General features: G+C 43.8%; 4 protein-coding genes across 4 annotated transcripts; 1 reads left to right on the forward strand and 3 right to left on the reverse strand.

Annotated features, from left to right (window-relative positions):
• si:ch211-245j22.3 (uncharacterized protein LOC563798 homolog) lies at positions 1–1,451 on the forward strand (the record flags this gene model as incomplete). The annotated part of the gene is made up of 4 exons (XM_049008857.1): positions 1–267; positions 434–583; positions 718–823; positions 1,312–1,451. Coding segments are annotated over 4 exons (648 nt in total), but the record flags the coding sequence as incomplete, so codon positions are not given.
• LOC125739101 (histone H3) lies at positions 863–3,237 on the reverse strand. The gene has a single exon (XM_049008855.1). It carries the CDS (start codon positions 3,095–3,097, stop codon positions 2,687–2,689), a length of 411 nt encoding a protein of 136 aa, XP_048864812.1. The 5' UTR covers positions 3,098–3,237; the 3' UTR covers positions 863–2,686.
• Positions 3,238–3,755: 518 nt separating this feature from the next.
• Positions 3,756–4,471, reverse strand: LOC125739102 (histone H2A-like). The gene has a single exon (XM_049008856.1). It carries the CDS (start codon positions 4,280–4,282, stop codon positions 3,896–3,898), a length of 387 nt encoding a protein of 128 aa, XP_048864813.1. The 5' UTR covers positions 4,283–4,471; the 3' UTR covers positions 3,756–3,895.
• Positions 4,472–4,694: 223 nt separating this feature from the next.
• On the reverse strand, positions 4,695–5,764 carry LOC125739100 (histone H1-like). Its single transcript, XM_049008854.1, has one exon. It carries the CDS (start codon positions 5,692–5,694, stop codon positions 5,065–5,067), a length of 630 nt encoding a protein of 209 aa, XP_048864811.1. The 5' UTR covers positions 5,695–5,764; the 3' UTR covers positions 4,695–5,064.
• Between the last annotated feature and the right edge of the window lie 11,316 nt (positions 5,765–17,080).

Raw genomic sequence — 17,080 nt, forward strand, 5'->3', positions numbered from 1 at the left:
AATAAAGTGTTGTTGGGAAAACAAAAAACATTATGTGTCTTGGATTGGTATATTAATCTGAAAACGCGTCAATTCTCACGGTTCTTTTCCTGCGCTGTGAGGCAGCCTTTGCTCGTACGCCTTTTGTTTCCCAGGAAGTTCATAAGGGAATGCCCGAGCGGCCTGATCACCCTCCACGAGTTCCGGCGACACTTCTGTGACGGGACGGTAGGCACGGAGTCCGCCGAATACGCCGAGCAGGTCTTCCGCACCCTGGATCACAACGAGGTGCTCGACTGAATTACCGCCGTACCGCTCAGAGGAAAATGTGCATAACAATGCAACCATTATTTGATTTCCCAGACTGCATAGGGAACAAGGTTGGGGAACAACCTGGACGAAATATGTTGTCTGAATGAGTAAATACTCCTGTTCATCACGAATGCCTCTGAAGGATGGAGTGGTGGACTTCCGAGAGTACGTGACAGCCATCAGCATGCTGACGAAGGGCTCGCCGGTGGAGAAGCTGCGTTGGTCCTTTATGCTGTACGACAAGGACAAGGACGGCTCGATCACACGCGAGGAGATGCTGGAGATCATGCAGGTGAGGCACCCATCCTGCTCCTCGAAGGAATATAACACATCCATGCTCCCCTGCCACTCTCACCACATTCTGCTCGAATGTAAATACTGCATGACCCTGTGTTACCACAATAACGGCGCTGTCATTTTTAACAGGCTGTTTACAAAATGAGTGTGGCTGCGTCTTTAACCAAGCCTAACCCACCGACGGCAGAAGAGTGCACCAACAGGATATTCGTTAGGTTGGACAAGGACAATAATGGTAAGGACACATGGAAAATGAGGAACAGCTACCAAATGATCTTTAATACAATCATTTTATTTAATGGAATATTGCAATAGTACATAGAATTCAGGGGCATGGCTAGAATTGGAGAGGGGAGCCGAGTTGATACTTGGTTGGGGAGCGATCACAAACATATAATATAGAAATATATTCATGACATAAGCCAATAAATACCCATTTATTTGGTAGGGGGCGTAAAAAAGCATTTTAGGGTAACTAAAAACTGTTATTATTCCTTATGTTAAAGTCGTAATACACATGTACCAAATGAAAAAATGGGGAAAAACAGGTACCTTACTGCTACTGTTAAATTGTCTTGTGTCACATTATTGAAGCAAATTGGAATTTTTAAACCTAAAATAGCAATAGTGGGTTTGTACAGCTAGTGTAATCTTTAATGCATACAATGTAAGCCGGTGAGGCTGTGGAGAGCTCAGGCATTGCATGACCGTCTCTCCTCGCAGCCATCATCAGTCTGGACGAGTTCATCGAGGGTGCTATGGATGACAAGTGGATCCGCGAGACGCTGGAGTGTGACCCCAACACGGTCAAAGTGGAGAAGCCCATGAAGACCCCTGCTATTATCTGACACTTCCCTTTGACCCATATCTTGGAAACTGAATAAAAACCTGATGAACTCAACCCTTCCACATTCCACAATTCCAAACGATAAACCAAATGAGCTTGAAGGGCCGAACTTATGATCTTGTACTACAATATATGATCCCAAGCTTTTTCCTTCTTTAGAAACGTCGCCAAACTAGCAACAATGTAGGGGTTGCGTTCTGCTTCTTCAAAGGTAAAAAAGGATGTATGACAATCTATAACATTTTGGCAAACAGGCCTAGAAATGGGCTGGTGAAATTCTCTGCCAGCAGGTGACGGTAGTTGCATGCACTAAAACTCGTCAGAGATAAAATAAGTGAAACGAAACCTAACAACCACTTAAGCTGCTATAACTAGCATACTGAATATTTCTGGACTTCAAATTAACATATTGGATCTGTGCTAAAGTGCTGTGTTGTCGCTATTCTGTAACTGAAAAAGACAACGGCGGATTGACAGACTACGGTAAAATTATCAGCACAAGTACTGCACAATGCTGTCTAAAACAAGCCCAAAATGTGTTCATGATTCCTGACACTGACTGTCCCCCATTAATCGCTTTCGTTCGTCCTCACTTCCTGGATCCCCAAACCAGATCAAGTTACCGCTATACCGCCCTCCCTTCGTCCCCTCGGTACTACCCCATAAAACTGTCAGCTACCAGTCACAGGGTTTCCCTCGCACAACACATTAACAGACGCAGACAGCACTAAAGCATAAAACCGTCTCCGAACAGCAACACTATGGCGCCAATTGTAGTGGTCGTAAAGCTTTACAGTGACACTCATACCAGCAGCGTACGCATCAATTTCAGAATAATCATAAAAATCGATTATTTTCAACGGCTCTGCGGTAAGAACAAAGGGAAGCGAGTCATACTTGAACTTCTACCACGTTCCCAAATTGCTCGAACGAAGTACACTCCACGTGAACAGCGAAAGCCAACCGCTGTTCTCATTAGTACAGCATATCGTGTAGTAATGCACAGATGACAAGACTTTTTTCGGTAAAGATATACCTATGAGTACTTGCGACATACAGAAGACTAGAAGACGTTTCGTTCGATACTTCCTGCAAACACATTAGTAGAAATTTCGACATTCCCCATATCCCCAAATATAGAGCAGTGTAGAGATCAATTCAACACCTAGAGATTTCGCTTTTCTACGACTTCTGAGGTGGCTCTTAAAAGAGCCTTTGGGTTTCCGAAATTTGATAGCCGCCCGCTCAACTTTATGCGCGCTCTCCGCGGATGCGACGCGCCAGCTGGATGTCCTTGGGCATGATGGTCACCCTCTTGGCGTGGATGGCGCACAGGTTGGTGTCCTCGAACAAGCCAACCAGATACGCCTCGCTCGCTTCCTGCAGCGCCATGACGGCAGAGCTCTGGAAGCGCAGATCCGTCTTGAAGTCCTGAGCGATTTCGCGCACCAGACGCTGGAATGGCAGCTTGCGGATCAGCAACTCGGTAGACTTCTGATAACGACGAATTTCTCTCAGAGCCACAGTCCCTGGCCTGTAGCGGTGAGGCTTCTTCACGCCACCGGTAGCCGGAGCACTTTTGCGCGCAGCCTTGGTGGCCAGCTGCTTTCTGGGGGCTTTGCCACCAGTAGATTTGCGAGCTGTCTGCTTCGTTCTTGCCATTTTAGTAAAATGCTTACACCTAAGCGAAGAGAGGAATGCTTCACCGTATTTCAGCGCCCACTTTTAAAGCATGCAGTCAAGGCGCTGATTGGACGAAAGTCTTATCGAGCCCTCATTGGCGCGTTCAAAGTAATGGTACCATATCACCACTCCTTATTGGATCGTTTGGGCGCAACATACAATTCAAATTAAGGCGCGGATCTTTTTTTTCCTCACTGACGTTACTTAAGCAAATTAATAGTTGGACTTAATAGGAAATAAAACCAACCATATTACTATTTTCCCTAATCCATGAATAGCACAGCTGTTTAAATACTATTTGACCCATAGCTTAAATACTTTACGTCGCCCTGCTATCGATATAGGTTTCCATAGTGAAGTACCATGACTAGCTGTCCGCTGGTAGAATTAAATGTTTAGAATTGAGTGTCCGCACATTACAGACGGAATCAAAAGAAACAAATGTGTAACATGAAATCATGCAATATCAAGCTCAGTACAAATGCGTGAATGTGTAGATAAAGCTACGTGCCTATAATTAAAGGAATTAAAGAATCAAGACGACGTACAGTGAGCTCTTCGGTATTAATAAACCAAACTAGTATCTCCATATATCGCATACCAACATACCACGTGTCTCACGCGCATCTGTAGAGCAACTTCTCATTAGTAAAGCAAATCAAAGTTACTCGCTAAGAAGGACGGTCGCTAATATCGGTTTAGAGTACAATGCCTTTTATGATAATATAGGTGGCTCTTAAAAGAGCCTTTGGGAAGATTTCAACGTGGGTCACACACTTATTTGCCCTTAACTGGCTTCTCGGTTTTCTTGGGCAGAAGCACAGCTTGGATGTTAGGCAGAACACCACCTTGGGCGATAGTAACACCACCCAGCAGCTTGTTCAACTCTTCATCGTTGCGCACAGCCAGCTGCAGGTGTCGCGGGATAATGCGAGTCTTCTTGTTGTCCCGGGCAGCGTTCCCAGCCAGCTCCAAAATTTCAGCCGTCAGATACTCGAGCACAGCAGCCAAGTACACCGGAGCGCCAGCACCAACACGCTCAGCATAGTTGCCCTTGCGTAGCAGCCTATGCACACGGCCAACGGGAAACTGAAGACCAGCCCTAGAAGAACGGGTCTTTGCCTTGGCTCTAGCCTTTCCACCGGTTTTGCCTCTTCCGCTCATTGTACCGTTCTACTACGAAAAATCGAGAGTGAGCTACAAACGCCTGGGCTACCTTCTTGTAGGAGCATGGAGCGCGTTCATTGGCTTGTGCAGAGAGGAGCCGCTATCCAATGAAAGCAGAGAACAAGTCCGACCCAACGTTGACGAGTAATAGGTCATAAAAGTGCTAGTTTAGCAAGTGATAACGATGGAAATCTAAAAGGCATTGTGTGAAAATATTCTAATTTTCTAACAGGTTCTCAGCCCTTTCTTTAATCTCGACCAAACATTTCCCCTTACACAGACGTATTTCAATACACTTGACAGATATCCGCCTATGTCGTTAGGGAAAAAATAATGCACCTTATGCTGGCGGGGAAACTGAAAAAGCCCGTTTTTAAAGAAACGTCTCCAACTGTCTCCAGTATCCGTCTTTACAAGTGTCTTCCATGTTTAATGACATTTATTACATTTAGCAGACGCTGCTGCCCAAGCGGCGTACAAGTGAGTAGTAGAGAACAGGGTCAGAGACAGCGATCACGCGCCATCACAGGCACGGCGCCACACACCACCCATGTCAGTGCAACATGTGTCCGCACACGGGCTACAGCTTCCCCTGATAATCGAGTATGGATTTCGCTGGCCACACACACAAAAAAAAAAACGAACCAAGTACACATCAGAACGCACACACCAGCTGTCTCACTATAGGAAAAGCGGAGAAATTTTGCGATCTTTATGATGTTGGTGGGGTGGCTCTTAAAAGAGCCTTTGTGGTCAAGAGAGAAATTCACTTTGCACGCTCACTTCTTCTTGGGAGCGGCTTTCTTGGCCTTGGCGGGCTTAGGCTTGGCAACTTTGGGCTTAGTCGCCTTTGCCTTCTTCGGGCTCTTGGTTGCCTTCTTGGCTGCTGTCGCCGCTGGCTTCTTAGGCTTCTTGGGGCTCTTAGTCGCCTTCTTGGGTGCAGCTGGCTTCTTGGCCTTCTTGGGTGACTTCTTGGCGGCCACGGGTTTCTTGGCCGCTGGCTTCTTGGGCTTCTTAGCCGCGGCAGGTTTCTTGGCCGCCGGCTTCTTGGCTTTGACAGGCGCTTTCTTGACGGGCTTCTTGGTAGCTTCGGCCTGCTTCTTGTTCAGCTTGAAAGAGCCAGAGGCGCCGGTGCCCTTGGTCTGAAGCAGGGTGCCTTTGGTCACCAAGCCTTTCAGGGCCAACTTGACGCGGGAGTTGTTCTTCTCCACATCGTAGCCGCTCGCCGCCAGAGCTTTCTTCAAGGCAGCCAGAGAGAGTCCGCTCTTCTCCTTGGAAGCGGACACGGCCTTCACGATCAGCTCTCCGACGCTGGGACCCGCTTTCTTGGGTTTGGCGGCGGCGGCGGCTTTCTTCTTGGGGGCCTTGGCCGGAGCGGCCGCGGCGGGAGCAGGTGCTGCTTCAGACATTTTCTCGCTCGAACGCTTCTCTACAAACAGTCTCGAACTCGGGAAACTCCGCTGTGTGTGAAGCTGACGCGTCACGGTGGGTTGTCCTTAAACGCGCGGTGAGAACCGTGTAGACTCAACTCAGCCAGCACAGCGCTTGCACAGCACACCGAGGCGCTTTCTCTTGTGTTTTCTCCTCGCACAAATCTGCAAAATAATCGCCCGTGAAGCTGCGTTCCACGCAAACAACCCACAAAATATAAGCCCGGGGCCCTCCTCTTGGAAAACAAGCCATATGTTTCGAGAGACACCGCTTAGTTTTCTTCCGATTCGCCCAAAATCGCTCCCTTCGGTGGTTAGATCAGACCGCTCACGGGGCTTCTCTCTCCATATTACGAATATTTAAAAAATAAAACGCCACAGTTAGCTGGTGCCTGTTTGATGGACATTGTCAGAAAGGCCACGTGTATCGGAAAAGACTGTTCTGATCCCAAACTTTTAAAGCTAAAATCGTAAATTTCAACTTTTGTGAGTGCAGTAAAACACACCTCGAACTGGGGCACCGATATCTAAAAGGACGTCGCGTGTTCGATACACCACCTTAGTTTAAAATAATCATCGTCTCTGACACTTGGTATAAGGCAGGGAAAAGAACCCCTTTTGACCTGTATTCGTTTGCTGTGAATGTTCATTTCCATATAGGACGTTTTACTATAGCTGGCCGATATTCACGCCTCTTTCGGTATAGCAACTAACGCGAACACGCGACCAGGACTCTATCGAGCACCTTTAAATTAAATAATAAAAAAGGTTAAATCGCTCGAAAGCACAGCATTTACGCACCTGGATAGAATTAGAAAATCACTAGAACTAAAGTGTCCTGTAAAATTAGTTGAATTTGTTACGGTGGAGTTACCTTGTGACAACTTTAACTGGCCACACGTTTCGCTTCCTAGCTTATTCAGGCGATGTGCAATTTATGGACATCAATTAATTTTCCAATGATGTACGTACATTTTTACAAAATTAACATAAAATCTAAATGCATCTGATGATAAATACATCTCGGTGTTTAACTTAATTCTGTCATTTCCATAATGTCATTATGAAATTACATGGATATTAATTAATGGGCAATTTTCCTTTACATCAGGGAGAGAGCTCGAAATACTTCAAGTAAGATGATTTAACACGTTTTTAATCAGATTACCACTATCGGGCTACCATTAGTATTGGATAATTTTATCTAGCGAATTAAACGCAGATGTAATCCCCAAAAAAAGTTGCAGAGAGAGGATCATTGCAAGTCGTTTTCATTCTGTTCCAAACACTCATTTCTGGTAAACACTACAGTTAGTCCGTAAAAGTGAATTCTACTCGTTACTAGGCTTTTTACCCACTATCCCTTACTAATCAAATACGATATACAGTTTTCGATCGTATACAGTTATAGCCCATTGTTCGTCTGTTGTGTCATGCTGCATATTGCGCATTGCATACATTGTGTATATTATTCAGTTCGAATCCTGTATACCTTGTACAGTACTTTAAGTTAACTTCTGTGTGTTGTTTGTTATATAGTAAATGTACTCATTGTGACAGATTCATAACAAATTCTTCAGACACTTCGGATCCCTGGTGAATAAAACAGTTGCTGTTCTAGATAATTTCAGCTGCGAGGGCAGACTTGGGCCAGCTGTTCTGTTAGGGCTGCGCGGATGCATTTTATCTTATGTCCGCCAAGTATTAGGCTAGTTTTCCAGAAATAAGAAATAATAGACAATTTTGAAAACCGATACGTTATTTCTGCAATGCTTTGCAGCTACATTGTACAGTGTTTACAAAGATAAACTCGCTCCGATATCTTTAGACTGTCTTCCTTCCACAAGCTTGTTTTTCTTTCTTCGCTTTTCACCAACTGAAGCCAAGAGTTTCTGGCTGCAGTACCTGCACTCCGCCACAACAAGGAATTTATCCGTGGAAATTACAAATTTAGTGCTATCTAAGCACAATATAATACATTTTCTGTAATCGTTACCACGTGCTCATGTAGGTACTTATGCTGTTTATTATAGTGTTATATTTTCAATACCAGATCAAGTGAATGAAGCTAAATTCTCGCCTGTCATTGCTGTCATTATTGGCCCGTCGCTATGAGATCACTGAGGTTCAGAGTCTAGCAGTAAATTTCCTTGGCATGTAATCCCAGGATAAAATGCATCATGCAACCATTCTATCGCGATATTGTGGAGGTAGAATACACAATGAAGCTTCTGCTAAATCGGCTGCAACCTAGTGATGGAGGTCAAATAAATACCACTTGTATACCATACTATTTATTAATTGTTGGTACTGCACTCCACTTCTTATTGTCCACATGCGTGACTACGTACTATTAAGAGGTTTGTCGCGTTACATTATTCCGTCCTTGTTCTCATGAGTAATAGTCTAGACTTCCCAAACTACCTTCCTTCGAGTGGTGGAGAAAATGCTACAAATCTACGTTCGTTAAAATTCTGTGCTAAAATGCTGACGGAGCAAACGGCACAGAAATTCCACACCAGTCAAATTTGGTCAGACCCTATCAAACAAGACTTTCGCTTTAAATGACCATTTCACATCTCACGTTTTTATTTGTTACCACGAGTGTCTGCACCTGGTGACGTCACCACACTTGGATCTCTGTCCTTCCTGTTGCAGCTTCTTAAAGTCCCGCAGGACCACTGGTCGTGGTGGTGACCTAACCACCGTTTTTAAAAACCAGTTTATTTATTTTTTTTTTGTCTGTCGATGTTTAGTTGTCTTTTGAGGTGTAACTCAGCATAGTTAATATCCTTTGTGCATTGATGTACAGACCACCTAAAAACAACAATACTATAATTCAAGAGTTTTCTGATCTCCTGTCATTTATGGCTTCACACTCTGGTACCGGTTGTAGGGGATTTTAATACCCATATTTGTTGTCTTTCAAAACGTATGGTGAAGGAGTTTCTATGCCTTGCGGATTCTTTTAATTTTATCCATCCAGTATCGGTTGACACACAACACATTAAAAGGGTCATACACTAGATCTTGTATTATTGTCTGGTTTCTCTGTCTCCAAACTGAAAGTTGTTGATTCTGGTGAAACTCTACCACAGCCACTCATTTCACAAATACGTTTAAGCTCACTCACTCACTCACCCCAGATCCCCTTTTCTCAAGCACTGAAACTGAGACATTAGTCTCATCTTGCTCTCACTCTAGATTGTGTCACTCCTAAAACTAAAAAGATCCATGGTTAAGTGACTCCCCCCCCGATCTTAGACAAGATTGCAGAAGTAGTAGTAGTAGTGGAAGTAGTAAAGCTTAATTGTCATACATTAAAGCACAGACTGAGATGAAGTGACGTCCTCCAGGGACCAAAGGTGCATCGTATAACACAACAGCACAACAACACACACAGATACAGTGAGGATAATGGGGGGTGGGGGGAAAATTATAAATAATAATTGTACATACATACATACTGTCACGGGTCGTGGTGCGCGAGCGCGGCGGAGAGCGGCGATTGTGCGGAAGGAGGAAGCAGGCAGGCAGGATACGGGACGAACGGGGTTTAATTGGGAATACGGGGATCTCACGCACACAAACATCAATGAACATCAATGAGACACGGTAACAGTAAGACACGGACTGAAATACACAGGACTGATTGAAAATAATCAGACACCGCTGGGTACAATTCGGGAAACACACGTGGGTAGGCAGGGGGTGTGGCACACAGGAGGAGCCGACGAGCAGGGCATGACACATACACTATGGACTGTGAGGAACTGTGCAAATATGCTGGCAGTGTAGTTAGTGTAGACATGTACTGCTGTGCAATTTCCTCGTACAATAATTCTATGCAAATATGAGCGGTTGTGCATAGAGCACAAGTGGAAAAAGACAAACTTCAGGTCTCATTTGAAATTTAAGACATTGTTTAAAGTTCTACCAAAGCTCTGTTAAGATTGCTAAGGCACATTATTATGCTGAACTAATCAATAAAAATGCCCATAGAACCAAAATACTATTCAGCACAATTAATTCCATCTTAAATCCTCCTGCTGGTACTGCTGCCTTTGCTTCTACTGCTGAAACCTGTGATAAGTTTTTGAATTTCTTCAATGACAAAGTTAACGACATAAGATCTAACATTTCACTGTCAGACACAGACCCCTCCAAGATACATCATCCAATCTGCTTCCTCCAGCAGTTTCAGCCAGTGTCATCTGCTCAGCTCTCTCAGGTGGTCCAAATAAATGCCACTTACTGCTCCTTAGACATGAAACCATCACATCTTTTTAAGGAAGTTTTTATTACAATCTGCCCTCTTATTTTGGAGATAATAATTAGCTCATTAATTACACAGCTGTACAATTTTTTTTGTTGTTTTTCGGGTGCCAAGGTTTTTTGAATGGATTTAGGGTATTATGAGGGTGCTGAATTAAAAAAACCCATTACTTTTGCTAAATCGGTTCTAGTTTTTGAGATAATGGACATCCATGAAAATAATGCATTCCCCCAATGCAACTTGTGTGTGATAACAAATGCAATAGCTTTTGATGTGTTTTGACTCTTTAGGTTATCTTAGGTAATGAAATATCCCATATGAAATTTTGTATTTCAATTTGTAGGCCTACAATTCTATAAAAGTGACATTTTGAAGCCAGAATGCAACTTTGAATTTGCAGAGGAAAGATGTCGGCCGCAGTATAAGTTTGTCAATCCAGTCTTGGTTTATACCCAAAAAGTCCTTAAGATGTATATAAATACATGTAAAAATTATGACTTCACCAAGAAGAGCCTGCATCAGCAATCCTGATGTATTCTGCTGCATCTGTGGAGAGTACATGGTTGAAGAACAACAACTTGAATGTACTTCGAGTACATTTGTAGATCATTCCCTTGACTGAGCATGGAAAACTAAAAGCTGAAATCTTTGATGGTCGTCAGATTCGTAAACTCATGCACGATTCCAATTCTACCAAATGCATGAATGACACTGAGGCTTCGGCCTGGAAGAGTTTTGTCTCTGTTGTGAATAACTACTTGGGTAATCACAGAGCAGACAATTTTGAAGAACTGGTGCAAGATATGCTTGTTAACTTCAGAAAGAGATAATACTCTCTTCAGAGAGTTAATATGAGCATAAAGATGCACATCTCCATAGCCACTTAAACAGATTTCAGGATAAAGTTGGAGACTTCAGCAGGGAACAAGGCGAGAGGTTCCACCAGGATATGAAGGTGATGGAGGAGCGATATCAAGGCAGAGGGGACATACACATGATGGCAGGCTGCTGCTGGAGTCTCCAACGTGATTGTTCTGATGACACACATAAAAGTAAATCGCATAAACAGCGTTTTTTGAAGCATTGACATTAATGTATGATTTTTGTATGATGTTAGACTGTTTACCTACTAGTTCTAACTAAAATATTCTTGCAATTCTGAATGCTTTTCAAACATGTTGCGTTAATTAATTAATTAACAATTAATTAATACCTATAGCCGGGGGCGGCATGGTGGTGCAGTGGTTAGCACTGTTGCCTCACACCTCTGGGACCCAGGTTCGATTCTCCGCCTGGGTCACATGTGTGCGGAGTTTGCATGTTCTCCCCATGCCGTTGTGGGGTTTCCTCCGGGTACTCCGGTTTCCCCCCACGGTCCAAAAACATGCTGAGGCTAATTGGAGTTGCTAAATTGTCCATAGGAGTGCATGCGTGAGTGAATGGTGTGTAATTATGCCCTGCAATGGGCTGGCCCCCCATCCTGGGTTGTTCCCTGCCTCATGCCCATTGCTTCCAGGATAGGCTCTGGACCCCCCGCGACCCAGTAGGATAAGCAGTTTGGAAAATGGGTGGATGGATAGATATCTATAGCCAATCTGGCAAAACTGAAGTCATATTCTTAATCAGCACCATAAACTTAATATAAAATCATTCAGACATCGTTGGCACCAAAATCACTGTATATCAGTGTTATTGGAGTCATGCCTTCCAGAGTGCAACCTCTATTAAAACAACGGTAGTAACCGATTAATAGGAAGAAAACTGTGGTATAACTTGTTTATAATTGTCTATTAATGATTTACGAAGTGTTACAACCTAATTAATAACCTGCTTATAAACTATTCATAATCCCTTTATAAGGGTATTCTTATTTTAAAGTGGCACCAAAAAACCTAGTCTACACCCCATGAAAACTTCATGACCATCTCTAAGCTACCCTATATTTTACGGTATTAAAATATATTAGATATTAGAAAAAGTACTTCCAGGTCACCTCCTACCTGAACAAATTTAAAATCTCTGATAAATTCCAGTCTGGCTTTAGAGTTCTGCCCTGCTGAAAGTACTGAACGACATTTTTCTCACTACGGATTCTGGTTGTTGAGCAGTCTTAGTCCTGCTTGGTCTTAGCACAGCTTTTGACACAATTGACCATGACATTCTTTTAAAACGCTTAGAGACAGAGGCTGGTTTGCAGGGCCCAGTGTTAAAATGGTTTTATCTCATAAGGACCTGTAAATAGTTATCCATGCTTTTATCACCTCTCAGCTTGACTACTGTAATTCCCTGTTTTCGGGTTGTCCCGTTCCGCACTTTTTAGACTTCAAATGTTTCAAAATGTGGCTGCTAGACTTTTAACTGGGACAAAGAAAAGACAACATATCACTCTTGTTCTAGCTCATTTGCATTGATTGCCTGTGAATTACAGATTTGACTTTAAGATTTTACTATTTGTTTTTAAAGCACCCAATGGATTAACCCCACAATACATTTCAGATCTGCTATTTCCATATTTACCACTCCCCTCCCAGTCACGTTGGTCATTTGCACAACAGCTCATCTCCCTTCCTCACTCCCATCTTTCTCAGTAGCTGAACCCAGACTTTGGAAAAATCTCCCATCCTGCATAAAGTCCTGCTCTTCTACTGATGAGTTAAAATCTGAATTTAAGACCCACCTATTTTCTCTCGGTTTGAGGTTCTCTTAGTGTTTTGTCATTTCCACCATTAAGTTACTTTCAAATTCATTTTAATAACTCTTTTCATTAATGTTAATTACGCTCTACTTTTTTTTCCTGTTGCTTACTGTTTTACATTTCCCTTATTCTATCCATCCATCCATTTTCCAAACCGCTTATCCTACTGGGTCATGGGGGTCCGGAGCCTATCCTGGAAGCAATGGGCACGAGGCAGGGAACAACCCAGGATGGGGGGCCAGCCCATCGCAGGTCACACTCACACACTCATTTCCTTAATTTTAAAATGCAATTTTCATTTTCTTGTATGCACGTTTTCGTGTTATTTTATTAATATATTTCATATTTCAATTTGTTATTCGTATTCTTTTATATATATGTTTTACCCTTCATCCATCCATTTATTTTTTCCCCACTTATCTGGGGTCGGGTCGCAGGGGCAGCAGTCTAAGCAGGGATTCCCAGACCTCCCTCTCACCAGCCACCACCTCCAGCTCCCCCGGGGGAATACCAAGGCGTTTCCAGGCCATCCGAGAGATATAATCTCTTCAGTGTGTCCTGGGTCTGCCCTGGGGCCTCCTCTCAGTTGGACATGACCAAAACACCTCCCCAGGGAGCCATTCAGGAGGGATCTTAGATAGATACCCAAACCACCTCAACTGGCTCCTTTCAATGTGGAGCAGCAGTGGCGCTACATTGAGCCCCTCCCGAATGTCCGAGTTCCTCACCCTATCTCTAAGGCTGAGCCCAGTCAACTCATTTCGGCCGCTTGTATCCATGATCTCATTCTTTTGGCCACTACCCAGAGCTCATGACCATAGGTGAGCATAGGAACGTAGGACAACTGGTAAATTGATGGCTTTGCCTTCTGGCTCAGCTCCCTCTTCACCAAAACAGAACAGTACAATGTCCGCATTACTGTTAAGGCTGCACCAATCTGTCTGTCGGTCTCCTGCTCCCTTTATCCCTCACTCATGAACAAGACCCCAAGATACTTAAGCTCCACCACTTAAGGCAGTACTCCATCAGCAACCAGGAGAGGGCAATCCACCCTTTTACGGTCAAGAACCATATCCTTAGACATAGAGGTGCTGATCCTCATCCTGGTGGCCTCACACTCAGCTGCAAACTGCCCCAGTGCAAACTGAAGATCAGAGTCTGATGATGTCAACAGGAGCACATCATCTCCAAAAAGCAAAGACGCCATCCTGAGACCCCCGAACCAGACCCCCTCCGCCAATTCTGTCTATAAAAGTTGTGAAGAGAATCGATGAGACAGGACAGCCCTGACAGAGCCCAACACCCCACTGGGAACGAGTCTGACTGATTGCTGGCAATGCAAACAAAACCCACGCTCCATTTGTACAAGGATCCGATGGCCTGCAGCAATGGACCTCATACCCCATACTCCTGGAGCACCCCTCACAGGACCCCCGAGGGACACGGTCATATGCTTTTTCCAAATCCACAAAACACATGTAGACTAGTTGGGAAGTATCCCACAAGCCCTCCAATATCCCCGTGAGGGTGAAGAGATGTTCAGAGGTCCAGTGTTCCATGACCCAAATTTTTGCTTTAGCGACTGGCATAGCCACTTCCCGCTTGGCCTGCCAGTACCCATCTACTGCTTCTGGAGTCCAACAAGCTAACCAAGCCCTGAACAACTCCTTCTTCAGACTGACAGCTCCCTTTACCGCTGGTGTCCACCACCGGGTTTGGGGATTGCCACCACGACTTGCACCAATAACCTTACAGCCACAGCTCCACACTGCCACCTCAGCAGTCGAGTCCCGGAACACGGCCCATTCAGTCTCCATGTCCCCTGACTTCCTCAGCAGAGAAAAGTTGTTCTGCCAGAGGTGCGAGTTTAAGATCTTTGCCAGGTCTATCTGGTATCTTCCACCACCATTGGATCCATTGGATTGATCATCAAACTCCAGCCTTTGGTGCTCTGGTGTCAAGTGCACTTATGAACAGCATTATGCTCAAACGTGTTCGTTATGGACAAACTGTGATTAGCACAGAAGTCCAATAACAGATCACTGCTCAGACTATGATCAGGCAGGCCATTCCTCCCAATCACACCCTTCCAGGTCTCACTACCATTACCCATGTGAGCATTAAAATCCCCCAGCAGAAAAATGTTGTTCCCAGAATGGGCGCCTTCCAGTACCCCCTCCAAGGCCTCCAAGAAGGCCGGATACTCGGCATGTACGCACAACCAACCATCAGAGTCTGTCCCCTGACGGGAGGCAACCCTCTCATCTATCAGGGTAAACTCCAATGCACAGACACCAAACCGGGGCACTATAAGTAGTCTCACCCCTGCTCAGCGCCTCTCATCATGAGCAACTCCAGAGTGGAACAGACCAGCCCCTCTCCAGGAGTGGTTCCGGAGTCCAAGCCATGCATCAAGGTGAGCCCGACTACATCTAGTCAGTATCTCTCTACACCAGCTCAGGCTCCTTTCCCACCAGAGGTTACATTCCATGTGCCTAAAGCCAATTTTAATAGCCGAATATCGGTTCGCCGAGGCCCCCGCCTTCGACTGCCACCCTATCTCCATTGCACCCAACCCCCACGGCTCCGCCTACAGGTGGTGGGCCCACAGAAGGGCAGACCCATGTTACTTCTTCAGTCAGGTATAAATAAATGACTTCACTTGAAATAAACAGCTAGACCTGATGCTAATTAGCTTTCATCCCCAAGACACCTATAATTGCATATCAAATGCTACTACTTTAGTAGATGGGCAGGGGTTTATAGAATGAGGGGAGGAAAATGTAACAAACTGCTAAATATAAGGGGTATGCATATGTTACATAACAAGACCTGTCAAAAATTGTGTTTCACAATGGAAAGACTTTGAATAATAATAAATTACACTTATTCCTGTGTTTCTACAGTGCATCCGGAAAGTATTCACAGCGCATCACTTTTTCCACATTTTGCCCAGTCAGAGCCCAGACTCGAATCCCATTGGACATCTCTGGAGAGATCTTAATGGCTGTGCACCGACAGTTCCCATCCAACCTGATGGAGCTTGAGGTGATGCAAAGAGGAATGGGTGAAACTGCCCTAGGATAGGTGGCCAAGCTTGTGGTGTCCTATTCAAAAAGACTTGAGGCTGTAATTGCTGCCAAAGGTGCATCAACAAAGTATTGAGCAAAGGCTGCGAATACTTATGGAAATGTGATTTTCTCTTTTTTTGTTGTTTTTAATAAATTTAGCAAAAATCTCAAACTTTTTTCACGTTGTCATTATGGGGTGTTGTGTAGAATTTTGAGGGAAAATTTTAATTTAATCCATTTTGGAATAAGGCTGTAACAACAAAATGTGGAAAAAGTGATGTACTTTGAATACTTTCCGGATGCACTGTATATAGTGACACATTATTTTATAATGTAGCTCTCATAAGTGTGTATATTTAAAATTAAAGAGTAAAACGTAAAAACTAGTACAATTCTGCAGTAATTAGTCAGTTGCTAAACAATTCGACTACTGCGGTTATAATATGGGCTATTTCACACATTCAGTCTTAACAGAAGAATACTCACAAATGTCACAGGCAGTACCTTTCACAAACACCTGCAATAAACTTTATTCATGTCCGTACCAGGATAATAGGTAAACTGAGAACAGAACCGAAGCGACTCGATCATACTCCCATCCAGCGCACCCACGTTAAGAGTCCGTCAAGAAAATATGCTTACGTTCGTATTTCGCCTGTTCCCAGCGCATATCCCACATATACGTGACTGTGCAGAAACCTTAAGCAGCCAAAGAAAACTGTGTTAAAATGAGCTTCATCTTGGTTAAAAGCCATGATAGTATGCTTGTCAAAGTCTGTTAGCTTAGCCATTTCAAAACTTCTGCCAAAATCACTCCATTTATTAGCAGCAACCATCCGCACACCCATGTATTTTTTGACTCGATCACAGGAACTTTTTAAAACTAATTAAATTAAGTGAGCTGCTGCTGAAATTTAATAAATACATGAAATGGCTGCGATGCCCCTGAGGAGACGTTTCGGAACTGAAGCTGTCTTCTAGCCATCCAACTAGATATCAGTAACGTTTTTGTAGAACAGAAGAAATTCTATCTTACTAGTTTTTAATGCGGTATTCTTAATTTGCACATGTTCTAATGCTAAATTGTGTGTTTTTTTCCTGAGCAAAAGTGCACTTACTACCCATATAAATAGCTTTAAACATTTCTGTTGACTGTTGCACAGTATTGTATAAATGTAAATAATATTAATAATAATACATTTATTTTAGACCCAAGTAGTATGCGTATTTATGGGAACCATGAGTGTTATCATAGGGGAACTACCCCCAAGAACCGACGTAAAAAACGTAATCTCAATCCTATGTAAAACTGAAAATCCCGGC

The sequence above is a fragment of the Brienomyrus brachyistius genome, chromosome 3 (genome assembly GCF_023856365.1).
Source record: "Brienomyrus brachyistius isolate T26 chromosome 3, BBRACH_0.4, whole genome shotgun sequence".
Classification (NCBI taxonomy): domain Eukaryota; kingdom Metazoa; phylum Chordata; class Actinopteri; order Osteoglossiformes; family Mormyridae; genus Brienomyrus; species Brienomyrus brachyistius.